At 48.1% G+C, this 26,944-nt stretch overlaps 1 protein-coding gene across 13 annotated transcripts in view; it reads right to left on the bottom strand.

Moving 5' to 3' along the window:
* samd11 (sterile alpha motif domain containing 11) overlaps window positions 1-26,944 on the bottom strand; it is a 311,850-nt gene that overhangs the window by 213,891 nt on the left and 71,015 nt on the right. For all 13 annotated transcript variants that reach the window (XM_072477949.1, XM_072477943.1, XM_072477944.1 and 10 more), the window contains exon 3: window positions 3,931-4,112. In XM_072477949.1, the coding sequence (XP_072334050.1) occupies window positions 3,931-4,112 (182 nt within the window). The remainder of the gene's footprint in view (window positions 1-3,930; window positions 4,113-26,944) is intronic.

The following is a 26,944-nucleotide window of genomic DNA, read 5'->3' as shown; positions in this document are numbered from 1 at the left end:
CCAAATGCTGCACACAGGTGTGGTCAGACAATGAGCAAACAGAGAACTCAGTAGAGCATCCAAATCTTAATCAAAGAGAAGAGTGTCAAGGAACGGCTTGGAGAAGGGGTTGGAAACGGAACTCCAGATAGTGGCTCCACAGTAACTGAAGACATTGGGAGTATATGTCAAAGGTCAGCCGTACACTGGACACCATTTTTTAACCGTTTTTTGTTCTGGGTTCAAAATCACAAACCGTGGCCAGGATTCCCTGTTTGGGATACTAGGGGGGGAAATCTAACAGCTGCACTGCACCTGACTCGGGATGCAATGCAGCCAGTAAATCTTGCAAGACCCGGCTCACCACGGCTCACGAGATCTAACGAGATCTCGCTAGACGTCATGATCTGCATCCCGTTAGTTGCTATTCCGTTGTATTCCGTTAGTCACGGACAGTGATTACGTGAGCAGTTAGGAACTCTTGGATATGCACTTGTTGGATCTAATCAACGCCCAGGATCGAGTCCACTCGCCAACGAGATCCCAGCCGGGTGCCATTTAACACTGGCCTCCACAGATGGGGTCTAGGCAGAACGGTATTGGGGGGAGGGGCGCAATCAGAGGTTGGGAGGGCACTGCTAGGCTGGCAGTACCAAGGTGGCATTTTGCCCACGCTGGTGATTGGGCCCGGGAGGGCCTGCCTTTATGGGGTGAGTACGGGAGGCTTGTGGACTCCCCAATAGGTACGCTGGGATATTGGGTTGTCCGGTGTCACGTTGTGAGTTTGAGCGGTCGGGGTGCCACCAAGCTCTTCCTGCACCAGCTAGCGGAGCTCCTCAGTGCAGGAAATTAAGGTAATGAAGGCCAAGGCCTGATAAAAGTAACCATCCCATTCAATAGTGGGGCCGTTCCCGGCGCTCTATGCACCAGGAAACACCCCTCTAAACCCGCCCGCAAGGCAACTTTTTTCCCCGTTAGATCGCACCCTAAGTGTTCCCACCAGGACGGAATAGCATGCAATTATTGTTCCCGTTGGGAGGGGTACTCATCCCGGGATTGAGAACATGCAAATGAGCCAGCACTCTGCTGGTGTGAAGTGAAAACAATTCCCGGCCCTAATGGGCATTGCAATCGCTGAGGCCGGAGTTAGCGCTAAAGAGCCTGGCAGCTGGAGCTGTTTTTAAGCGCTCCACTAACCAGACATTCACGGCAGCCACGAAGATGGCTCACAGAAGACCAATCCCCGAGTTCTGGAATCCAAGGTGGACCCACTGCTCGATGCCAATGTGGAGCGGAAAGGCATCCCCTTTCCCAGGGTGGGCCGCAGACTCAAGCGCGCTCTCCTGAACAGCACCTGAGGGGAGGTGGCAGCGGCAGTCAGTGCTGCCAATCTCACCGGGAGGAGACAGCTTGTGATCCTGAGGGGTGGGGGTCACTGAGGCCTCTGTCCTGAGAGGGGCAAAGAACCAGAGTTCCAAAGGCCACGGAGAAGGTATTCTTCGTTTGAGGTGAACCAGTCTGAGTGTGGCCAACCTGACCCCAAGGGGGACACACCGAGTTCACAGACTTGGCACCAAGTCGTTCACCGTTACTGCCCCCAGACCGGGAGGCCACCCCTCACAAGCCCAGCAATTTTTGAGGGCTTTTGAGAGATTTTGACGCCTCCTGCACCCCTCAGCAGCCATGGTGCCAAGACCCCCAGGTGTAAATACTTACACTAATTTGCACCCGCGAGACCTCTGTCTAAGAGGGGTGGGGTATCGCGGAGGGGTGGAGCATGAAGTATCCAATCTGCTAATGAGATTTAAATCCATGCAAATGACGGGTTTGCATGCACCTGCCTGTGCACAGCGCGAGCTACGACAACGCCGCCAGCATGAAGACGGAATCCGCGTCGAGCGCAAATTGCGATTTTTCCATTGTGCCCTGTTCTCCGCCCGATCGTGATTCTCGCGGCCGGCGGTCGGAAGCGGAGAATTCAGCCCGGCACATGCCACAGATTCTCAGAATGCGTGTCTGACTTGTCAAAGCAGCCAGAAAGGCGGTGGACTTGGAAAATAACCCCAGACGCAGCTGTGCCTCCCTTAACAAATTCCCATAAGTTTATGCTGATGGGGCGAGGTGACGTCAGATGGGAGGGGGACCCAGGGGCACAGTGTGGTCCATTCCTGTGTGTTACCCGGTGTGATGTAGCCTGCAGTGTGTTCAAGCACAGTGACGGCAAGAGACAAAATTAACTGTTTCAAAAACCATTGGTAAAAGGGAGCGAGGGAAACAGTTTGAGGTTGCACATTGGCAACGTGCATTTGTGCTTCAATGCTCTGCCACACAGCAAATAATTCCTGAATATCTGCCCACAATTGTAAACATGGTGGGGTTTGACCTACTCCAGTTAACATGTTCACGTAAGATTGCATTATGATTTAGTCCAACAACACTGTCTAAATGGGTAAATGTGCTAAAATGGAGCCTGCGGAACGACTTACTGCCTTAATTCTTGGGTTTTGCTTCATTGCAGATTTATAATATTAAGTCCAAACAACATGCCCCCCCCCCCCCCCCCCGCGAAGAAAGCGGGCAGTTGCTTATTCTTGGTGTAGCCCTTTTTCCTCCCCTCTCACACACAGAATATTCCTCTCCGCACTAACTGAGCTCTGCCTAAATGGGTTAACGTGCTAACACAGTGCATCGAGAAAATTCATGAACCGACGAACTACCACAGGAAATTATCCATGGCCCCCCCCCCAAAACCCATGAGCTCGTCATCTCAACTGTGCCATCTGGAAGAAGCAGCAAGCAATGACAAGGAGATAACGCAACTTGTCCCCGGGGAGGGAAGCGGAAACAACAGTGTGGAATCGACAGAAGACAAGCCACCACAGGCCACTGCTGAAAATCTGCCAGCAGCGAATCGCATTACAAGGGCGGCAGCAGCTTTGCGAACATATTTCTTTGCTTCCAGTTTCACCCAGGGGATGCATGGGGGGGGGGAGTGAGGGGCTGGTGATGGGGGCCCCCGACACGGAGGGGAGACCTTTCCTCCCAAATGAGCCGTGAGGCAAGATACTGAAGCAGCCCGGCACAGATTTATTCTCAATTCTACTTCAAAGCCTGCCGAATGGGTTTTTTTTTGCAATTAAAAATGAGGTTAGGAGAATATTTCAAAAGAAAAAAACACGAGTGGCTTGTGGAAAGTCGTACCAGAAACAGAGTGGTGTGAACAGTCAATGGCGGCATGAAAAGTAAAAGGGAAGTGGGTAAATATTTGAAAAGGGAAAAAAATATTGAAGAGGTTTTGCACCCGCGTTGTGGGGGAGTAGGTCAGAGGGAGGGTGAGGCCATGGGAACGCTGCTGGCTCCACCAATCCTGGGGCACACCAGGAGCAAATTCGGCAAAGCGTTTGGCAGCGCCAGCTAAGGTGAACATGCGGAGAGATGTCACAGTGCCGCAGTTTTACGATATACGTACCCCCCTGGCACATGGCAAGAAACACCGTAGTGTTTCCCACTTTCGGAGGGCCAGGACGGTGGCCTCCTACTGTGTTGCGAAACTCCGGGCTTCCAATGATAAATGGAAAGTCTCACAGTGACCACTGGAGCAAGTAAAATTTTCCTACCCGATATTCCTTCAGGGGCATCTTATTACCGAACAGGTTAAAACAACTCAACAAATTGGATCGTTTATCAGAGTGCAGCATTGCCGCTATAGTATGCCGATTACAACCTTTCGGACTATTGCCAAAGTATTTTCCACCACTGTGACGTAATTGGCATTAAAAATGTTTTTTTAATAAATGCCAACCCCACTGCCCTGATACAGTTGTGAAACTGAACACCATGGTTTCCTAATTATAGAGGCAACAATGCATGGTGTGAACCATATGTAGCCTTTGTAAAATAACCTCATAGATCTATCTTCCAACATAAATTAAACACTTTGTAAACTGTTACCTTCTTTTCATTGTGCTAGCCTGTATCTCCTCTTCCTGTTTTACCTCAGGAGGGCGGTCACCATGTGCTTTCTCGCTCTCTTCACTATCTTCACTATTTGTAAAAGCCGAGGTCAGTTCTTTCTTAGGTACTCTCGTTGGCGGCAAAGGAATTGTTCTCTTTTCAGCCAAGCGGCCCCGGTTCTATCACACACACACACACATAGAACAAAAATCAAAGATCAAGAGTTATTCTTCGCAATGTTGCCAGAGGACAAAAGAATTACCAAACCCACCCCCCCCTCCGCCCCCCGTCCTTTCCAGTCAGGTCTCGAATGGGCACTGCCCAACCCGGACAGGACAATTTCCCCACCCGCAGAAGGGTGCGCCCATCAGTGTGGATCATACCACAATAAAAAAAAAAGTCCATGCAGTTTAGACCGCAGAACGGTGGAATATCTTTAGATCCCTAGACGTAGCTTCATCGCTACGCGCAATTGAACTGACGCCACCAAAACAAAATTAATTTTAAGTTAACCAAGTATATCAGTGAAACAAGAATTGACAGACCATCGTGCTACATGTTCCTATCATAAACATTGTTCACATTCTGCACTACCTTCTATAACTGTATTCCAACAGTTTGATGTGATTAGTTATCCCCCCCCCCCCCCCCCACACCGCCCCCTGCCCCCGCTTCCCGGCCACCAGAAGGACATTTTAAAAATGTATTCCCTGCTAAGTGTAATAAGTTGCATTGGAATCGACAAAGCAAAGATTCCCCTTCTTCAAACTGTTTGGTTGTTACGTGGGAAGAGCCCAAATACACGTCAACATCTATAATAAGAATTGTAATCCAGGACTGCAATGATCATTATCTCGTGGGGACTACAAAATAAGGCCAACCCAAAACCAAAAACAACCATGAATGATCCACGGGTGGAGATACAAGAGGTGCACCACCATCCCCAAGCAGATTCCTCATTTGAGGTTGCCCAAAGTGAAGGCTGGACATCCAGAAAGTGACCATACAAAAGGTGTGCAGATTTGACTGTGTAATTCTTCATCGATCTTCAAGAGAAATGTTCTGATATTAATTAACTTGGGACCAGAGTCTTTGTGGGTTCGGTAGGTTTTCGACTGAGTTAGACTTCCAGGCAGAGTTATCAGCAGAAGGTTTTCAGTGCTGCGACTTCCTAATTCATGGTTACTTCCTCTTACACAAAAAAATACTTGTGCCAGACGCCCCTCAAACCTTTGCCTGCCTTCCTTGACCACAGAATGGAACTCCCTTTAATTCTACACTGAACTTTCAATTCAGAATCGTGGCCCCAAGCTCCTGATAAAATGACATTTCTAAACTTTATAACTTGGCCTTTTATACCCACTTAATATATATATATTTTAAAATAAATTTAGAGTGCCCAATTCATTTTTTTCCAATTAAGGGGCAATTTAGCGTGGCCAATCCACCTACCCTGCGCATCTTTGGGCTGTGGGGGCGAAACCCACGCAAACACGGGGAGAATGTGTAAACTCCACACAGACAGTGACCCAGAGCCGGGATCGAACCTGCGACCTCGGCGGCGTGAGGCAGCAGGGCTAACCCACTGCACCACTGTGCTGCCTCCCACTGAATATTTTTCACCATCAACAAGCATGCTTCAGATTCAGAGCTGGCAGCTGAAGGAGAATCCCTCACCAATAGCAATCCTTAACTACCCGACAATTCACCTCCTACCATCTGGCAAATTACGCCGCCTTATAATTAATCCTTTATGTCCAAATAATGAAGGTCTTAGCTCCAAGTCCTTTTTCGTCATGAACAACACTTTTTTAAAAAAGATCAATAGTGCTCCCTCTTAATGATGACATGAAGCAGTTTAAATTAACAAGTCTGCATGGTTAGATTGTTTAGCTACCAACTGCATGAATTCTGCCAAGTGAAAAGAGCCGCTTTTACCTGGAAGTTTACTCTGCACAGGCCCGTGGTCTTGTTGGACTCGTTACTGAGCAGAGTTAAAGGTGTGCAAGTGAAACCCGCATTATTTCCTTCAGAACAGTATAAGTAAAGTGTCCTTCTTCATGGTTCCAAGATCTCGCTTCCTGTCAAATGCTTAGTTTCAATTTTAAAACAGATTGCTTCCACGTTTGCCGTTTCCCATCTGCCTGCCTCTGAAACAGATTAAAGTTGGTGCCTTATCGTGTGCGACTTAAGTGCAGACTTCTTTCTCCCACTGAGACATACCCACTGCTGCTGGGCCTCAAATCATAGGAGGTAAATGATGTTGCGCTCGTAGGCCCAATGCGCCCTGCGCCAAGCTGGCCCAAAGCTTGCCCACAGAATCGTACCAACTACGAAGGAAGCGGCTACCTGTGGTGGTGACCTGGCCCTAGTGATACATCTCTGTCATGGTGCACGAGGGCAGTGCACTTTCTCCAGTGATGATAGCCTGACCTCCTTCTGCAGACTTCTGGCTCTACAACAAAGAAGCCTCTTTATGCTTGAGCAAAAAAAAATAAATTCCAACAAAAACAGCAGCAATAAGGAAACAGATCAAAGGACCCCAAACAGAGCGTGTTTGTGTGCACCAGGATATATCTATAACGGTGGGAGAGGGCACACTGGCAGAAAGATGTAATAGGAAGCAGGGTTATTATTACAGGAAGCTACCCATTCAGCTCATTCTGATCTACCCCAAAGGGGAACAGGCTTTTTTAAACGCAAAATGAACAGGCCTTTGCTACAAAGCGTCATCATCTTGGTTGAATGAATCTGAAGCGTTATTTTTTAAACTCCAATTTGCATTTTCTCATAGCCATACCACAAACCATTTGACTGCTGAGAACACACATAGGCAACTCACCCTCAAGTCTCTCCTATGCTGCTCAGCAAGATAATGACACAGATAATGAGCCAGAGGGAAGAAACGCGCCCGCTGACTTCCACACCTTTTTGTGAAAGCACCTCACTCGCACTTTGTGCCTACGCTGTGGGCACAGCTGTGATCGTGGAACGGTAGGTGAAGAGCACCGAGTATAACCATTTTGCACATCAAGTGAAGTAGGTCAGCAACCAGCCATCCATATAAGCTGTTTGCTGGCACTAACTATCCAAACTGCCCACGGTGAATTTTCACTCTCGCCCTGCCACCCAGCAATGGGAAAGAAGAACACAAGACAAGGGGAGCGGGTAGGAGAGGTTTGCTTTAGACAGGTTATTAGGACATGCCAGAAACAATGGCAGAAGCAGAATAACGTACTTGCCTTTAAAAGGTAAGTGTCGGTTTTTTTTAAATGTCGTCTGCCTGGGGGCAAAGCTGATCACTGGTGCTACTGTTGTCAATATAACCAGTTAAATGCTTGACATGGTCATCTGACATTATTTGCAATTTCAGTGGAGACACTAATTCACTTAAAACGAAAGGGTTAACAACCATATTCGAACAGCAGATAGGGAATCATCAGATAAGCGGGTTAAGCGTTTACATTGCCAACAATGATTTCTAGATAGAGGACACTACCCATATATTTACTATGCCTTTGTATTGTGATACTTAACATGACTGGTTCAAAGGCCATCAGAAAGGAGGGGACAGATTTCATCATTACTCTGGGGAGACGGTGGTGTAACGTCACTGGGATAGTAATCTAAGTCCAGATGGTCTGGGCTGATGGGTTCAAATCCCACTGTGGTGGAATTTAAATTCAACGAATTAAAAACAAAATCTGACCATGATCATCGCCAATTGCTGTGAAACCCCAATCTAGCGCCCTGCTGGGAAGGAAATCTGCCGTCCTTACCTGGTGTGGCTTAAGCATGTCTACAATCCACAGCAAAGTGGTTGACTCTTAACCGCCCCAGGAAGCTACTCAGTTCAAGGGTAATTAGGAATGGGCAATGAATGCTGGCCCTGCCACCAACGCCCACATCTCATGTAAGAGGAATCTTTAGAGTAGTCACAAAGGATAAATCACACAGGAACAGGCCATTTGGCCCAGCCAGAGTTTATGCTCTCATCAAGCTTCTCCCCATCTTTCCTCACCGAAATTTATTCAGAACTTTCTATCCCCCTTCTCCCTCACATACATGGTGCAGCTTCCCCTTCCTATTACTCACTTCAACCCCTCCCTGCAGTAGCGGGTTCCATCATTCTCACCGTCCCTTGGATGCAGACGTTTCTTCTGAATTCCCTGCTGGATTTCTTGGTGACTACCTTATATTGCTGGTCTCTAGTTAGGATTTTTCCCCCCCACAGGTGGGAACATTCTCTCTGCATCAACGCCTTTCATCATTTGTTATTTTGTGCTACGAGGGAGTAACCTTTACCAATTTGTACTGAACCGACACCCAACCTGGAGCACATCTGAAACTTGGGCGTTCAAATCCCGCGAATTTTCCGCCCATTCGAAGCATGTGCCAAAGTTGAGGCTCCAAAGCTCCCACTGGGCGAAGCTCCTTGATAGGACCGCAAATTGATGAAATGATCCCTTTGATGAATGACGCTTAGCAGGAAACACACACACAAAGACCGTAGCAGCCAATAGTACAGCAGGCAGGCTTGGCAAAGCATTCCAGCCAAATATTGACTTAATGCCAGCTGTGTACCTTGCAAAACCTCATAGCCCGGGAGTCTCCATTCATTGCTACGGGACAGGAAGAAAGCTAAAAAAAAACACTGGCTGGGGTGGCACAGCTTTATAATATTTGCTTGCAGAAGAATGAAGGAGTTGCATGTCAGAATTTTACCCCTACATGATTTGAATTTGAAAATCAATTGCACTTTCTGCAGACGTTATTCCTGATGTAAAACTATTTACTTGGAATTTACACCAGGTACCATGTTAAAAGTAAAAGCTTGTTGAAATAAGCTCATTCTACAGCAGGAAAATCTTCACCGTGAATTCCTAACAAGCATTGTGGTCGGCCAATGCCTCGCCCACATAATTGGTTGATACCAGACCATCCGTGCTCAGGCAACTGCTAGGTTCCTCTGCTCGGCTAGACTGAAGCTTGTAAATCTACGCTCATTTTTTTACAATACCCTGGTTCCCTCATCCGTCCCCGCACCCCCTTCAAGGCCTCTAGTCTATGCGTGACCTTTATCAGATCCAAGGGTCAGACAGTCCAGGACCACAGACGTCTCCAAAAGCACCTTTGAAGTCACTTTTTTTTAAAAAACGACCACCCAACAAGCAATACTCTGCTATCAAAGCAAGGCAGAAAATTACAAAGTAAAGGTTAGGGCAGAGCGCATTCTCAGTACATCTCGAGAAGCAAAGGCAAAGTTTAAACAGCCCTTAAGTAAATAGTTTATCTTGGCAAATTTGTGGGGGTGGAGGGGGATTTGGCGGGAATTCATTACTTCAAATAGCCCAAGAATTGTACTTGTGAAGCATTATGAACATTCAGTCATGGGGAAAAAAAGGAGTACTTTCTATGAAAATAATTCTAATAAATTTTCAACTGCAGCCTGACAGCTAGTTCTCACTATAACATGTCCTTTGACATTAGCTGACAGGTAAATTAGACAACCACACATTGAGTACATTACTTACCTGTTTCTCATCCTGTTGGAATATTCATTTGTAAGTGCATTTTATGGCTGGAATGAACGGCACTGTTCAGCACAGGAAGTGGCCACATCATGCAAGGCTGAACATGCTAAGTACTGTATTTACAAAACAGGTCCGACAGTTAAAGAAACACCAACTCTGTTCTACACCAGCAATGCAGTCCTTACTAATTGTATACGTATCCAGTTGGTGTTAGCTTGCTTGATGGAATGGCGACCGACTATCGGAGTGCTACCTGTGCCTCAGTCTCCAGCCAAATTTCCATTTCAGCCAACAACAACAAAAAAAACACAACTCACAAAAGGAACTTCGACTGTAAGAGCAACACGCAGCAACCTCTCAATATTCAGGAAACGCATATCCTTCCATCTTACCTCAGCGGACAGCTCCACTCGAGCTTTTTCTGAGTCTGAAATTAAATTTCGCAATCTTTCTTTCATTCGCTGGGTTTTATCTCCCCAATGTTAGCGCAGTTCTACCCAAGCCACTGAAATGTATTTGTGTCAGGAAAACGGAAAAGAATGACTAAATATAATAGTACCAGCCTCCCCGAACAGGCGCCGGAATGTGGCGACTAGGGGCTTTTCACAGTAACTTCATTTGAAGCCTACTTGTGACAATAAGCGATTTTCATTTCATTTCATATATATATATCAGCCTTCCATTTTGAATGCTGTAGAACCTGCATTACCCTCCATGATGGAGCGGATAACCTAAACTGGCAAATCAACAAGAGCCTTGATAGACCTGCCTCATGACCCTACTCAACCCCATGTGTCTAGCAGTCCAGTGTGGACAAATTTGACCCCTCTAAACTGATTTATAGATGGCCGAAATAGAATGCGCAACCAACACTCTGCTCAATACCTAATTTTTTACCAGGTTATTCAAGTCAAGGATGGTCAAGTCTAAGGGCAACTCTTATGACTATTTAAGTAGACATGGTGCTGCGGGCGAAGAAAGGAAAGAACTATTGACTCATTATGATCCTTCTGTCCCAAGTTCTTGACACTAGCTCAACATGCCATGATCAAGTACCTATTATACTAAGGAACAGGAATGGGTCAAAAACAGCTGGATCGTTCGTTCCAGAACCTATGAGGTTCAATCCCCAACAGTTTGTTCTGTGAACCTGAGATTCCATTCCATCCCATAACCAAGAGATTGATGGTGACTGATGACACCAGGAATGGGAGCTTAGTGCAATCGTAACTTCAGCAAAGGGTCGACAGCACAAAACAAAATGGGCTCTAATTCGGCAGACCTCACTCCCAGAGGATCAGGTGGAGTGTGAAGAGACTGGGAATGTGGTTTGATGTGAGAGGGCATCAGGAGTTCAAATGCCATGAGTGAGCCTTGGGCAGCGGCAAGGGTTCTGCCTCCAAAGAACAGCCGTTAATTCAAGTAGACTCAACTCAAGAAAAGGCTCAGCATAGCCTCAACCATGCTCACTTTCATATCTGAAATAAAATGTTACCAATAAGCAACAAAACTATTTTATCCCACTTTGCCACATAGTCTTCTGCTGAAGTAACCCATGAAAGTCTTCCTGTAGCTGCAATATTTCTCAATCAAATTATGATCAGTCCCACAAATGCTAATTGTTGCTCATTAACCACCTTTAACATTTAGATATATTTAAACTGATCCACATTTTTAATTGAGAATTTCCTGTGTCCAGAGGAAATTCAATGCCGACTAAGTCCTTCAATATAGCAAAGTGTTAAACTCACAAGTTTCGCCAAATACAACCTCGACAATTGTCTTAATTCCTCAGCCAGTTACAAATATAAAAACAAAGCTTGGGTCACTGTCTGTGCGGAGTCTGCACGTTCTCCCCGTGTCTGCGTGGGTTTCCTCCGGGTGCTCCGGTTTACTCCCATAAGTCCCGAAAGATGTGCTTGTTAGGTGAATTGGACATCAGTGTACCCAAACAGGCGCCGGAGTGTGGCGACTAGGGGCTTTTCACAGCAACTTCATTGCAATGTTAATGCAAGTCTACTTGTGACAATAAAGATTATTATTACCATTGCCAGAATATTGTCAGGGCCCATGGCCTTTGCAGTATCCGGTGCCTTCAATTGTTTCTTGTTATCATGAACTGAATTGCGATTTGTGGGAGCTTGCTGGTCACCACTGGGCTCCCTTGTTTCATACAACAGTGACTGTATTTCAAAAAGCACTTGTTGGTTGGAATGTTCCTCGCGATATCAATTGGGGAAAATTGTCTTTTCCTCTCTTAATAATATAGATTTTTTAATGTAGCTTTCAAGATTGTGCGTATCAAAATTGCAAGGCGAGGGAGGTGGGCGAATTACTGTCCGACTCCTGTATCAGCTTGCTTTCAAGAAGATGCAATAAGGGAGTTCTGGGGAGCAAGTCATCTTCTTGCCCTCATTTTGAATCAGGGAATGATACACTTCAGTGAAATCCCCGACCCAAGAGCAACAACAAAATCCTTTCACATGGTAAAATGTTCTAAGGTGCTCCACAGGAACATTGCCAAACACATTTTGACACTGAGCCCCATAAGGTGAGAGAGTAGGAGTGGGGACGAAAAGCTCGATCAGAGAGGTAAACACAAACAAAAACTAGCAATTAAAAATGAATGGTCATCAGAAAGAGCACATTGGTATTTATTTTGCTCTCCAGTACAGTGTAGATTACACTTCATCCAGAATTGGCTGTGAGAGAATTGTACAACAAGAATGAGCAACTACACAGGCAAAATTTCCCCAATCAGGATGCAGTTCAGCAAGGTCATGCCCCAACACACTACTGGACAGCTACAATACTGAGGAGTTAGCACAAAACACTTTCTGGAGATGGTTTAATTGATCCCAGCGATTCAGAGGCCTCTTCCTAGACAAACAGCCAAGAAAGAGCTGCTGCCACAGATTCCGATCAACTAGGAGCCAGAAATCTGAAGAATGACAGCACAGAAATCAAGGCCACTCGTCAAACAGTTGCAAGGCCTTGCGCATGTGTAAATTAAACGGCAGTCTCGAAAATCAATTCTCCGCGGACGTCTCAAACTCTCTCGGCGTTTGCACAGATTGCACGCACTAAATCATCCACGGCTGACAAAGTGTGGAAGTATCTATCGCACGGGGATGTACTGGAGGGGAGTAACAGGACAGCTTGACTATGTGCTGCAAATACTGAAAGCTTCAGGATGCCAATTTTGATCCACAACAAAGGAAACGTTCGATTTTCGGCACCTGTCTGTAGTTTCCAAGGATGCAACGCAAAGCTGCGAGTTCTTCCAAATTGGACCGAAATTACGAACGAGTTGCTCCGCTGGAGACAAACAGTGGAGCATTTAAAGAAAGTCTGCTGCCGTTTTAATTTCAAATATGCAATTCTCACTTTGCAACACTTACCCTTTAGAAAGCTGTTGTAACAAATGTTCCTTCCCTCGCCCTCCCGTCTCTTTTAATTACTCGGTGCGTGTAACATATATTGGGTTTTTTAAAAGCGCCAAAACGGTTTCAGCATTCAAAAATTTAAATTATCATACAATGTACAAAGGCTAAAGCCTATCAGGTTACACGCCTAATACACAATTTGTAATGATCAAATGCTTTCATGAAAGGTGAAATTATATTATATATCCATACAAAGCACACTTATCTGATTTTTTTTAAAAAATGCATTAAAAAGGCACAAACAGTGCCTAATATACCATCCCGAGGTGGTGCAATTAAACTGAGCTTTATAGAAAATTGCAGGATACAACTATAGTGCACTTACTCACTTACAGCTAACAACAATGCAAGATAGGAAACGGCTTTAATTTATAGTTTGGCTAACACCATCTGTGTTTACATTTCTTTGTTATCATCAATTTGAAACTCCACTGTTTCTTCCCTAAGAGTTCTGTTACTGTTTAAAGCAAAATAAACAAGAGGGTTTTTCTTGGCATCTCCAATAACTGGCACAATAAGTGTAACTGTCAGTTTAAAATAAATGGATCTCTGATTCCTAAAACCATTGCAAGCTGGATAACAAGAGTTGCGTACCAATAGCTATTACGACAGAAGTCCTCAATAGCAATGAAGCTCACTGGTTAAGGCATTTCTGGTCCACGGTTTATGCTAAATATAACCTAAAAGCATAATTTTCTCCAGAGAGGAGGTTGGGGGCGGGGGCTGCCTGTGGATGGACCGGTGGAGGTGCGGAGCACGGGCTGGAGGCGGGCCTAAAAAAGAGGATGGCTGATCGGCGGAGGGGGGGGGGGCACAATGAGCCCCCCCCCCCCCCCAACTAGGCTGATCACCTGGAATGTTCGAGGTTTAAATGGACCAGTCAAAAAGGCACGTGTGTTCGCGCATCTTAGGGGACTGAAGGCAGACGTGGTAATGTTGCAGGAGACGCACCTTAGAGTAACGGACCAGGTTAGACTGAGGAGAGGCTGGGTCAGTCAGGTCTTTCACTCGGGTTTCAAAGACTGGAGGGGTCACGATCCTGATCAATAAGCGGGTGGTGTTTGAGGCGTGTAGAATAGTCTCGGATGTGGGAGGTCGGTACATTATGGTCAGTGGGAAACTGGAGGGCGTGCAGGTGGTATTAGTAAATGTGTATGTGCCAAATTGGGACGATGTGGAGTTTATAAAGAGGATGCTGGGGAAGATACCGGACCTGGACTCGCACAGGTTGGTCACGGGAGGGGACGTCAACACAGTTATGGACCCTGGCTTGGACCGGTCAAGCTCGAAAACAATGGCAAAGGAACTAAGAGGGGGGGGGGGTCCATGGAGATTTGGGCAGCCGAGGGTGAAGGAGTTCTCCTTCTACTCACACGTGCATAAAGTGTTTTCCCGGATTGATTTCTTTATTTTGAGCAAGACCTTGCTGGCTGGGGTGGTGGACACGGGGTACTCGGCGATCACAATCTCAGACCATGCACCACACTGCGTTGACCCCCAGCACAGGGCTAAATTGCTGACTTTTAAAGCAGACCAAGGCAGGCCAGCAGCACGGTTCAATTCCCGTATCAGCCTCCCCAAACAGGCGCTGGAATGTGGCGACTAGGGGCTTTTCACAGTAACTTCATTAGAAGCCTACTTGTGACAATAAGCGATTTTCATTTCATTTTTTTTCACCTGCAGGTTGGTAAAGACAGTAACAGCGCCCGCACTGGAGGTTAGATATGGGACTTTTGGCGGATGAAGGGGAGTGCGAGCGGCTGAGGATATGTATTCAGAGCTCCCTGCAGGTCAACGACACGGGGGAAATTTCACCAGCGGTGGTGTGGGAAGCACTGAAGGCGGTGGTCAGAGGGGAGCTGATCTCGATACGGGCCCCCAGGGAGAAGGTGGACAGGGCAGAGATGGACCGACTGGTTAAGGAGATACTACAGATCGATAGGAGGTATGCAGAGACCCCAGAGGCAGGGCTTTTAAGGGAACGGCGGAGGTTACAGGCGGAGTTTAGCTTGCTGACCACAGGGAGGACGGTGGAGCAGCTGAGAAAGGCGAGGGGGGCGATCTATGGACATGGAGAGAAGGCCAGCAGAATGCTTGTACAGCAGCTTAGGAAGCGGGAGGCAGCTGGGGAGATAGGGAAAGTAAATGACGGAGATGAGAACCTGGTTGATGATTCAGTCAGGGTGAATAAGGTGTTTAGGGATTTCTACAGCAGGCTGGACAGATTGGATTCCCCTACGGGGCCGGAGGGGATGAGGCACCTCTTGGAGGGGTTGAATTTCCCAAAGATGGACGGGGATCGGGTAGAAGGGCTGGGGGCCCCAATCGGGCTGGAAGAGATAGTGGAGTGCTTGAATGCCATGCAGGCGGGTAAGGCCCCGGGTCCGGACGGGTACCCAGTGGAGTTTTACTAAACGTTTTCGGGGGTATTGGGGCTGGTGTTGTTGAGGATGTTCAATGAGGCAAGGGCAAGGGGGGTGTTGCCCCCGACGATGTCACAGGCAATGATTTCACTGATTCTTAAGCGGGACAAGAACGTGGAGCTGTGTGGGTCCTACAGGCCGATCTCCCTGTTTTAAAAAAAATAAATTTAGAGTACCCAATTCATTTTTTCCAATTAAGGGACAATTTAGTGTGGCCAATCCACCTACCCTGCACATCTTTTTTGGGTTGTGGGGGCGAAACCCACACAAACATGGGGAGAATGTGCAAACTCCACACGGACAGTGACCCAGAGCCGGGATCGAACCTGGGACCTCGGCGCCGTGAGGCTGTAGGGCTAACCCACTGCGCCACCGTGCTGCCCACTGAACTCCCTGTTGAATGTGGATGCCAAGTTGCTGGCCAAAAGCTTGTCCTCCAGGATCGAGGATTGTGTTCCGGACGTTATTGGGGAGGACCAGACGGGGTTTGTTAAGGGTAGGCAGTTGGTGACCAATGAAAGAAGGTTGTTAAACGTGATCTTGAAGGTAGGGAGGTGGAGGTAATGATCGCAATGGATGCAGAAAGGGCTTTTGATCGGGTAGAATGGGACTTTCTGTGGGAGATACTGGGACGGTTCGGATTCGGGCGGGGCTTTATTGACTGGGTCAGGTTACTGTGTCAGGCTCCTGTGGCAAGTGTACGGATGAATAGGACAACATCGGACTATTTTAGACTGCACCGGGGGAAGAGACAGGGATGCCCCCTCTCCCCACTGTTGTTTGCGCTAGCTATAGAGCCGTTGGCAATTGCTCTGAGAGCCTCGAGGGGCTGGAGAGGACTGGTCCAGGGGGGGTGGAGCACATGGTTTCACTCTTTGCGGATGACCTGCTTCTGTACGTTTCGGACCCAATAGAGGGGTTGGAAGAAATCATGAGGTTTCTAGGGGAATTTGGCCGGTTTTCGGCGTATAAGCTAAATATGTGAAAGAGTGAGATGTTTGCGGTTCAGGCGAGGGGACAGGAGAGGCGATTGGGGAGCTACCGTTTAGATTAGTAGAGAGAAGCTTTAGGTATCTAGGCATCCAGGTGGCACGGGAATGGGACCGGCTGCATAAATTGAATCTGGCCCGGCTGGTGGGCAAATGAAGGACGATTTTCGGAAATGGGACGCGCTTCCGTTGTCTCTGGCTGGGAGGGTGCAAACGGTGAAGATCACGGTCCTCCCGAGATTCCTATTTGTATTTCAGTGTCTACCCATCTTTATTCCGCGGTCCTTTTTTAAGCGGGTCAACAGAGTTATCACGGGCTTCGTTTGGACGGGCAAGACCCCGCGGGTAAGGAAGGTAATGCTGGAGCGGAGTCGGGGAGAGGGCGGGCTGGCGCTGCCAAATTTTAGTAACTATTACTGGGCGGCTGATATAGCCATGATCAGGAAGTGGGTGGTGGGGGAGGGGTCGGCATGGGAGCGCATGGAGGTGGCTTCATGTAAGGGCACCAGTTTGGGGGCGTTGGTAACTGCGCCTCTGCTGTTCCCGCTGGCACGGTACTCCACCAGTCAAGTGGTGGTGGCGGCCCTGAGAGTTTGGGGCCAGTGGAGGCGGCATGTGAGAGCAGAGGGAGCATCGGTCTGGGCCCCAATCTTTGATAATCACCAGTTTGCCCCGGGGAGTATGGATGGGGGGTTCCGGTTATGGAGGAGAACGGGGATTGAAGGAATGGGGGATATGTTTATAGAAGGGAGCTTTCCGAGTATGAGGGCGATGGAGGAAAAGTTTGGGTTGGTGAAGGGAAACAAACTCAGGTATCTGCAGGTGTGGGACTTCCTACGTAAACAGGTGTCAACCTTCCCGCTCCTACCGCTAAGGGGGATTCAGGACAGGGTAGTTTCCAGAGGGTGGGTAGGAGAAGGGAGCGTATCGGACATTTCTAAGGAGTTTATGGGGTCAGAGGAGACACAGACCGAGGAGCTGAAGCGCAAGTGGGAGGCGGAGCTGGGAGGTGAGATAGAGGATGGTCTATGGGCAGACGCGTTGAGTAGAGTCAACACGTCCGCAACATGTGCCAGGCTCAGCCTGATACAATACAAGATCGTTCACCGGGCTCACATGACAGTGGCCCGGATGAGCAGATTCTTCGGGGTGGAGGACAGGTGCGCAAAATGTGCGGGAGGACCAGCGAACCATGTCCACATGTTCTGGGCATGTCCGAAGCTTAGGGGATTCTGGCAGGGGTTTGCGGACATCATGTCCACGGTGTTAAAAACAAGGGTGGCGCTGAGTCCAGAGGTGGCAATTTTCGGGGTGTCGGAAGACCCGGGAATCCAGGAGGAGAAAGAGGCAGACGTTCTGGCCTTTGCTTCCCTGGTAGCCCAGAGACGGATACTATTAGCCTGGAGGGACGCAAAGCCCCCGAAGTCGGAGACCTGGCTATCTGACCTGGCGAGCTTTCTCTGTTTGGAGAAAATTAAGTTCGCCTTGAGAGGGTCACTGTTAGGGTTCACCCGGAGGTGGCAACCGTTCGTCGACTTCTTCAGGGAAAATTAACCGTCAGCAGACAGGGGGGGGGGGCGGTTGTAGATTAGAGTAGGGGGTCAATAAGGGTGGGATCTGTATGCAGGTAAACGGCTTTTGCACTATGTTTGTGGTTTCATGTATATTGTTTATTTTGTTGTTGTTACTATACCAGAAATACCTCAATAAAATGTTAATTTTTAAAAAAGGCATAATTGTCTCTTCTAGATATCACCAATTTCACTACAGCTGTCTAATTATAGATAGGGAGCGCTTTTTTCTTTTTTCGAACACATTTTGTTCAAACTTGTATCAAAGTAGGTTACAGCAAATAAACACCCCGGGAAACATTCTTCCCAACAATCAACTATACAGTTTGTACAGATTTTTCCCCATTTTCACCCCCTCCTCCCCATCACCCGCCACCCCCCCCCCCCCCCCCCCCGCCCCCAACCCCCTGCTCCTCGAACACGGTCACAAACATCCCCCACCTTTTCCCGAACTCCCCTGCTGAACCCCTTAGCTCATACTTTATCTTCTCTAACCGCAGGAAGTCGTACAGGTCACCCAACCAAGCTGCTACCCCCGGTGGCGACGCCGACCGCCACTCCAGCAAAATTCATCACCGTGCAATCAGAGAGGCGAAGGCCACGACATCGGCCTTCCTCCTCTCCATGAGCCCCGGCTTCTCCGAAGCCCCAAATATCGCCACCAAAGGGTCCGGGTCACTTCCTCCTCCACTATCCTGGCTAAGACCGCGAACACCCCCGCCCAGAGTCTTCCCAATTTTTCACAATCCCAAAACATGTGCGCATGATTCGCTGGTCCCGTCCACACCTCTCACACACATCTGCTACCCCCTGAAAGAACCCACTCATTCTCGCCCGAGTTATATGCACCCTGTGCACCACCTTAAACTGTATCAGGCTCATCCTTGCACAAGAGGAGGTCCCGTTTACCCTTGGCAGTGCCTCACTCCATACCCACCAATTGATCTCCTTTCCCAACTCCGTTTCCCATTTCTCCTTGATCTTCACCACCCGCTCGCCTCCCTGCCCCCCAGCCACTTATATATATCTCCAATTCTTCCCTCCCCTTCCACATCCGGAAGCAGCAGTCGCTCCACTAGGGTGTATCCCGGCAACCTAGGGAACCCCTTCCAGACCTTTCGTGCAAAGTCCCTAACCTGTAGATACCTGAACTCTCTCCCCCTTGGCAGCTCTAACCTCTCCCTCAGCTCCTACAGACTGACGAACCCTTCCTCCAAATACAAATCCCTCACCTTGACCAGCCCCACTTCCCTCCACCTCCTGTATACACTATCCATCCCCCCCGGCTCAAACCCATGATTCTCGCACAGCGGCGTTAGCACCGACATCCCTTCCACCCTAAAATGCCTCCTCAGCCAATTCCATATCTTCACCGTGGACTGCACCACTGAGCTCCCTGAATATCTACTCGGAGCCATTGGCAATGCTGCCGTCACCATAGCCCTCAAACTAGACCCCTTACAAGATTCCTCCTCCATCCTAACCCACTCAACCCCTTCTCCTTCCCACCGCCGCACCTTGTCCACATTCGCCGCCCAATAATAATGAAACAAGTTTGACAGAGTGCGATTTAATGGAAAATGTCCAAGTGTCATTTTGGGTGTGATTGGCGGGGTTTTTCCCAATGGTCAAGTTGGCGAGATCGTGGCCCGTATTTAATGGAACTTAGTGCTGGAAATGAGTAACTTCTTTGCAGTATTAATGGAACCCTACTTGCGACACTAATAAAGATGATGATTATTCTTGCCATTACTGGCTGTCTCGCCGTCTGATTTGCCTGACTGGCACCTCAGCGTTCTGCCGCTAACAAGGGGGAGCTGCTTCTAAACGCTCCCTCACCACTCACTCCCAATCAACACACAAGCATGGCCTGCTCCTCGCTTTGGCAATGTCGTCTTGGACAGGCTTCCCGACGCTGTGAATGAGAGACAGGGCATTCTGTTCCCCCGAGGGGGCCAGCAGCAGGGCCACAAATACCACCTGCGGGGCAGTGGCAGCGGCTGTCAGTGCGGGCAGCATCCCAGAAGTGCCAGCATCCAATGTCAGAAGAAGGCCAAAGACCTCCACCGGGCTGTAAGGGTAAGTTGCCACCTCTGACCTGGCATCAGTTCCACCTGCCACCTCTCAAATTCCCAAACCCCCTCACACACACACACACACACACACACACACACAACAGACACACAAATCACCGGCTGACACATCGCACCCTCCCTACATTCGACCTTCATGCTTGTTCCTCAGCAACCCCTGGCACCCACCAGCACAACCTCTTCATGTCCAGGTGTGGCGCCCATACATGCAACCTGTGATAGATGGAGACGACACGGCGGCACAGTGGTTAGCACTGCTGCCTCACGCTGCCGAGGACCCGGGTTCGATCCCAGCCCCGGGTCACTGTCCGTGTGGAGTTCGCACATTCTCCCCGTGTCTGCGTGGGTCTCACCCCCACAATCCAAAGATGTGTCGGGTAGGTGGGTTGGCCACACTAAATTGCCCCTTAATTGAAAAAAAGAATTGGGTACTCTACATTTGTTTAAAAAAACATGCTATAGACCCTCCTGATCCATCACGCCCTAAAGCCATCTCTTATGTTCCCACAGGAGAAGATCGTCCATAATAAGCAAGAAAGGGCCAAGTTGGGGGGGTGCGTAGTACTACAGATCCGAATCCTCACCCCCTATGAGGAACGGGCCCTGGAGATCATGGGTTTGACCGAGAAGAGCGCATTCACCGACAGCGAGATTGGCCTGTGCCACAGAGGTGAGGATCCACTGCCCCTTCACCCAGATGACCTGTCTAGTGAGTTGTTCATGTCAGACAAAGTGATCCTTCCCTCTCACAGACCACATGTCCATGGTCTCGAAGGGTCTTCATCTGATGGGGCCGGGCCATCTGGAGACTTTCCCCCCTCTCCCCCCGCTGGCACCCAACAGACCACCTCAGAGGAGAGCTCCAAGGAGACCACCATCGAGATGTCACCCCCACTTTCCACCAGCACAGAGACACACACCTCAGTGGGCGACATTAATGGACAGGCTTGTGGGCCCAATCTGGTGAGCACCACAGTTGCTGACACACATCAGGTGGAGGCAGGAACATCCGAGGGACTTAACAGTCGGAGGTCTGTTGGATCCCAGGACTCAGCTGGGTCCCGGTCAGATGCCGAACTTCCTGGCATGGCAGGATCCTGCAGCCCGGACATCTTGGTAGCCTTGGTCCAGCGCAAATTTATTCTAGTCAGCTGCCCTGGCATACAGGGCGTCACCGATGTACTTGTGGGCTGTAGCTTGTGAAATGTGCACAAGTCCCCGCTCGAGCCCTGGAATTAATGGGTGGCACAGAAATTCAGGGCTGCGGTGATCTTCATGGCCACCAGGAGGGGGTGTCCTCCTCCTCCTCCATGGGATGTCAAGTCTGCGAAGACGTGACACCAGTACTGCGCTCGCTCCTTGTTCAGACGGAGAGTCTCCTGAGGCACACGCTCTCCGTCATCTCCTCGAAACACCAATGATTCCACCTTGGGCAGTCTCTGGCGTCACCCTTTGTGTTCCTCCTCGGCCACATGGGGTGCCGCCTCCAGCCTGCGTCAACACTCATGCCTTCTTCGGCGTCTGACCGCCCGGGATGCCACCAGCATCGCGAGGGCATCCTCTGCGGGACCAACACCACCACCCATTTTGGTATCTGTAAGGAATTGGAGCAGGAGAATCTCGAATTTGGCCTTTCCTGCTATTAAACCGGTGCGCCCAGATCTGCGCCAGACCCATGCGGTGGTTTAATCGAGCCCAGAGAGACGACAAATGCAACCGGAGGACTCTTTACCTTGCAGGCTGCATGACCAAGTTGGCCATTGGGGCGTTGTGTGGCCAAGCCAGCAGCTAGGCCTCAGTCTGAGTCTCAAACTTTGCCTCATTCGACTGCCACCAGGGGGTGTGCAAGAGCAGCTCAGGGCGATTCTCCTGCCTTGCTGACCCTGAGGCCAAGATCAGAAACTCAGTTGCCATGTGGTGAATTTCAGCTGTAGACACCCATGAGGTTGCACATAGATAGAGGCACCAACTCCCCACGCAAGTTGACAGATCTGAACATGAAAGATTAAATTATACGATAGTGGCTTTAAGCTGCCGACTGCATCCTATATTAGCGTGGCCTGTTATATCAGTAAACATGCGAGAAAGTACCTACTTCCCAACTAATGGACAACAAGTGTGACTGCTCATCAGTGCACAATAGTGGCTTCAATTCCCAGTTCCTACTGAGATTCCTGTTCTCAGGAGAGGTAGCAGCTAAGTTATAACTATCCCTAGTGCTCCCGGCCAGGAAGAGCAAAAATTAATCAGCCGAGATTCCCAGGATTGCATTTGGCGATACGGTTCTCCAGATCCTGCTAGCCCCTACATGGAAAATACCCCGTTAGTGTCAACAGAATTACACCCCAACAGGAAATGGCAGAGAGAGGCGAGGTGGCAAGGGAGGGCAGGAAGGAGAGAAGAGAGGGAGTGGAGAGCGAAAGGGGGCAAAGAGGAGAGATCAGGGCAGGTATTCTCCGGCCGTTGGGATTCCATTTTCCCGCTGGCCACCCCCCCCCCGGGTTTTCCCAGCAGCGTGGGATGGCTTCAATGGGAAATCACATCGACAAGCGGCAGGGGCAGAGGATGCCGTTGCCAGCGAATGACGCGCTGCCGGGAAACAAGCGGCTGGGGAAAGAGCCCGTGGTAAATCAGACAGGAAAAATCACCAGCAAAATCATTAAAAATACATCACGTTTTAGCAGACCGCAGCCCCCGCCTGATCCATTAATAGTTAACAGACTTGGTATTTCACACATTTTTAACCCCCCATTGGAAATAACATTGCGGTTTAAATGGATAGCAGGCCACGCTATACTGCAGTGGGCAGGTGAAAAACAGGGCGATTGTTCAATCTGTTACGGCAGAGCTAGTAGCAACGCAGCTGCAATATGCCAGAGATGAGCTTTCTGCCTTTAGTTGTCATGATGGCATGTTCCTTGCATTAGCATGACAGCCGTCTAGAAATTCAAGCGAACTGGGGATTTTTCTGAAAATTGCCATAAATTGTTGGCCTATTGAAATCCCCGGTATCCAGAGGGCAAATTTAAGTCTCGCTTGATTGATCGGATCACATCTCGCTGCAACTAACCGAGGTGGCTCAATCCAGGTTAGACAAGCCCTGACAACATTTGATGGAAATGTCACTGTTCAAACAAAAATGGCTTGTTCTTTCATTACCATTGTAATCCTTTTTTTGGGGGGGGAAAAAAAACTTTTTCACGCAGCGAGTGGTTGGGGGTCTGGAACGTTCGGCCTGGAAGTGCGGTGGGGGCAGGTTCAGTCGAGGTATTCAAGAGGGCGTTAGACGATTATTTGAATAGAAACAAAGCACAGGGGTACGGGGAAAAGACAGGGGAATGGCAACAAGTCATAATGTTCATATGGAGGGCTGGTACAGACACGATGGGTCGAATGGTCTCCTTCTGCGCCCTAACCATGCTGGGTTATTGTGCATCTTTATATACACTGTCTCGTATGTGTCATGTGCGGGAAGGCAAGGGAATGATAGCCAGAAGGAGAGCACGGGAAACCATAACAAACTTGGCAAACACAGGAGCAGAGAGCAAGGAAAAGACGGGCAAAAGACGGGACGAACGGCCGAAGCGGAGGTGAACGCGAGACGACAACGGTAGCGAAAACCGTCCAGGAGAAGCAAGCGACAACACCAACACCAGACCCATTCTCGTATTGCCCTCTCTGTATTGGACAGAACCAATGTAATTGTTTCTCCGGCACCCAAATGTATATGTACCCCCCCCCCCCCACCCCCACACCCCCCACACACACACACACACAAACAGGTGTTAAAAATAATATTGCTAACTGTACAGAGTTGCTGTTGTTGAGCTAGTGCACAATATTCTACCAGTTTTATTTTCTTTAGTTTTCGTCTCTTCTATATATATACATTTTATTCTGTGTACATAACTGTAAATATACTTTGTTCAAAAACCCCAATAAAAACATTTATTCAAAAAAAGGTATTTGTCATGTGCTTTTATCTGTACAGTGACTACCATGTCTGTCAACCCTTCCCTTCATCACCAGTGTTTCTCTCTTTTCTAATTTCCTATTTTTAAAGTTTCTAACTTAACAATTTTATTATATATGTTACATTTCCCCTCCCCTCTTTGCCTTTTCCTGCTGGGGCATAGTTTTACTCCCACTGGCAGCCTTGTGATACCCCGATCTGATTCCAGCAACGCACACACGGACATCGCTGCTGGGTCAAACGTCAGAAAGGGCCTACCTAACGACACAGGGCACCTTCTCGGCACGGACTGCAGCGACGCAGGAAGTCAGCTCCCCCGCCACATTCTCAAAGGAAGCTAGAGCTGGGCACTAAAACAAAGGAAGCTTTGACCAAACTTTTGATCTCCTTTCCCAACGTTTCCACGTCGACGTGTCGGTTTATTTTCTTACTCCTCTGTGAAGCGCCTCTACATCATTGCCGGCACTTTGCGAGGGGGCACATTGTCAATCTCTTGAGGAAAGGAAGAGGGGAAGCAGAGATAGACAGAGAGATAAAGAGAGCTGGGGTTAGAAGAGAAAGATGGTGGTTGGGGGGGGGGGGGGGGGGGGGGGGGTGCGCGAAAGAGAGACAAGACGTTATTGCGGAGGAAGTGGTGAATGGATCCTGTTGCTCGATTATGGGTACAGGAAAGAAAGAGACTGACTAAACCAGCTGAACAAGGCAGAGGGGCAACAAGATGAAAGGCAGGCCATTTGCAGGAACATTTCTGACTTTCTCGGCACAGCCGCTAACTCGCTTGTCCAGGACCAAGCCAGCTGATTGTCATTTCTTACCAAGAATCGATCTTCTACTTAAATGGCAGAATAGCATCCGATATTGGACCTTCTCCATCCTTAAAATACACCCTCAATTTGCCTCTATCAGACTCTCCAACTCCACCTGATTCCACCTTTGCTATCACACTGGAATTTATTGACACAACCATGTCAGATTATGACGGAGTTAGCCGTACACCATTCAAGGTCCTTAATTAATGTTTCTTCCGTAGATTGTTGTTGTGTTTAAGGAGCCCATGTTGCAAACCAGCATATCCTTCAAATCACAGTGAGCATCAATGTTACAGGTACTCATTTTTAAAAAAATGTATTTAAAATAATTTACTGGAAAAGGCAAGCACTAGATATCGATGTATTTCCCAGTGTAACATGAAACAAATCATTGGTCATGTTTACCCATCTTGTGATGTGGCACATCTAATGCAATCAAGATAAATATTCTCCTAAGGCTGAAACTTATAACAAATGCAGGATTCTATATATATGTATATTGGATTATACACATTTGGCAATTTAAGGGTTAAAAGCCTGGGTTAGAGTGTGTTTGACGGCAGTAGTCACGTTTTTAAAAGAACCTCGTTTTGCAAGACCAGAAAGCTTTTTAGGAGCCAGAGGTGAAATTGTCCATTGGAAGAGCCTGGGTTAATTCACTCTTGTTTGATGAGGGGGAGTCAATTTGTTTTCAGCTTAAGGGAGATGATGTCATTGCAAGCTGAAGCTATTTTGAAAAAGTGTTTGAGTTGAATTATGATCTGGCTAACACTGATTCCTCAAGTAAGCTCTTTTGCTCTCACAGTAGGATGGTTAAGAAAAAGATTAATAGTATTTAAATCAGTGCCGACTTGTCTGAGGACAAGGGAGAAGTTGAAACAAATTAGATGAAACAGCCTTTTGAAGACATTCCGCCAGAGGCTGCAGGGGTTCTAACAGGAACCAAATCAGTCATGGAATGCAAGTATTACTCTGTACCATAGGGATGTAGGATGGATTGAAGCTGTATGTTTTTTTCCCTTTCTTGTTGTTGAATTGGGAATGGAGATAGTAATTGGGAATAGAGATAGTAATTAAGGGTATTGTATTTACTGTATTAAGAAGTCTTGTTTAAGAGGTCATTGTAAGCTATTTTTGGGTGTGATGTTAGAGAATTTTATTGGATTAATAATAAAGTTTTGTTTTAAAATACCAAATCCGTATTTCTTCATGCAATCACTCCTGGGGCGAAGTATTCTTTCCACATAGTCTTCCAAATTAAAATCAAATATTGGGGTTTTGGTCCAGTATTCTAGCCACTGTTGGGGTCTGGTCTGGGATCGTAATAAACTACCTCTTGGATGTTAACAGTGTCCATTCCCAGTGCTCTTCCAACCGCTAGATTCAACTGACTTGTTAAAACGTCACAAGGAGTAAATAGATAATCCCCAGTGAAACTATGTCATCAGCAATGACCGGTTATACATTTGAACATTATAACGAAGGACCTTTATTTGTTCTCAGGATGTGGATGAAGCTAGCAAACATGTAATATTGCCCAACCCTAGCTGCCCCGAGAGGGTAATGGTGCTACTTCTTAAAACGGAATGGCTTGCTAAGCCACTTTAGCGAGAGTCACCCCTACAGCATAGGCTGGGCCAAAGAGGGCTGACAGCCCAAAGAGTTTTATAATGAGTTTGCGCAGCTTTTATGACATTCCTGCAGCTCCCAGGGCAATTTTCTTTGCTCTGGAAGCACACAATTTCCTGAATTCAACTTGCCATGGTGTGCTCCCTCGGCCGTTTGTCTACCGCCAAGCTATTTCTTACTAAGTATCCATCAAGTACTTTAGGGGCAGGATAGCATCTGAACTTGGATATCACTCACCCTTAAAATACAGTGTTGAGAAGCTTCCGCCTGACTCTGACCCAACCCGCTCTGATTCCAACTGCAATTACAAACTGGACTGGAAGAATCTCAGGATCGATGGGAATGAGTCACACGAGCGTCATCCAGCAAATAGTACCGGACCATCAATTTCATAGATTTAAAGCTACCTTTGAGCGGGGCAGTTGTTGTTTCCTTGTCAAAGCACTGTATTGCAATGGATCTCTGCCAAAACTGGCTGGAAATAAATCGGTAATCCTTCGGATATATAACTTGCGAATTAGGTCCAAGGAAAACTTAGCTCAGA

The sequence above is a fragment of the Scyliorhinus torazame genome, chromosome 16, assembly GCF_047496885.1.
Source record: "Scyliorhinus torazame isolate Kashiwa2021f chromosome 16, sScyTor2.1, whole genome shotgun sequence".
In the NCBI taxonomy this organism is placed as follows: Eukaryota; Metazoa; Chordata; class Chondrichthyes; order Carcharhiniformes; family Scyliorhinidae; genus Scyliorhinus; species Scyliorhinus torazame.
The sequence above is the reverse complement of the archived record's forward strand: the minus strand, read 5'-3'. Positions and strand labels throughout refer to the sequence as shown.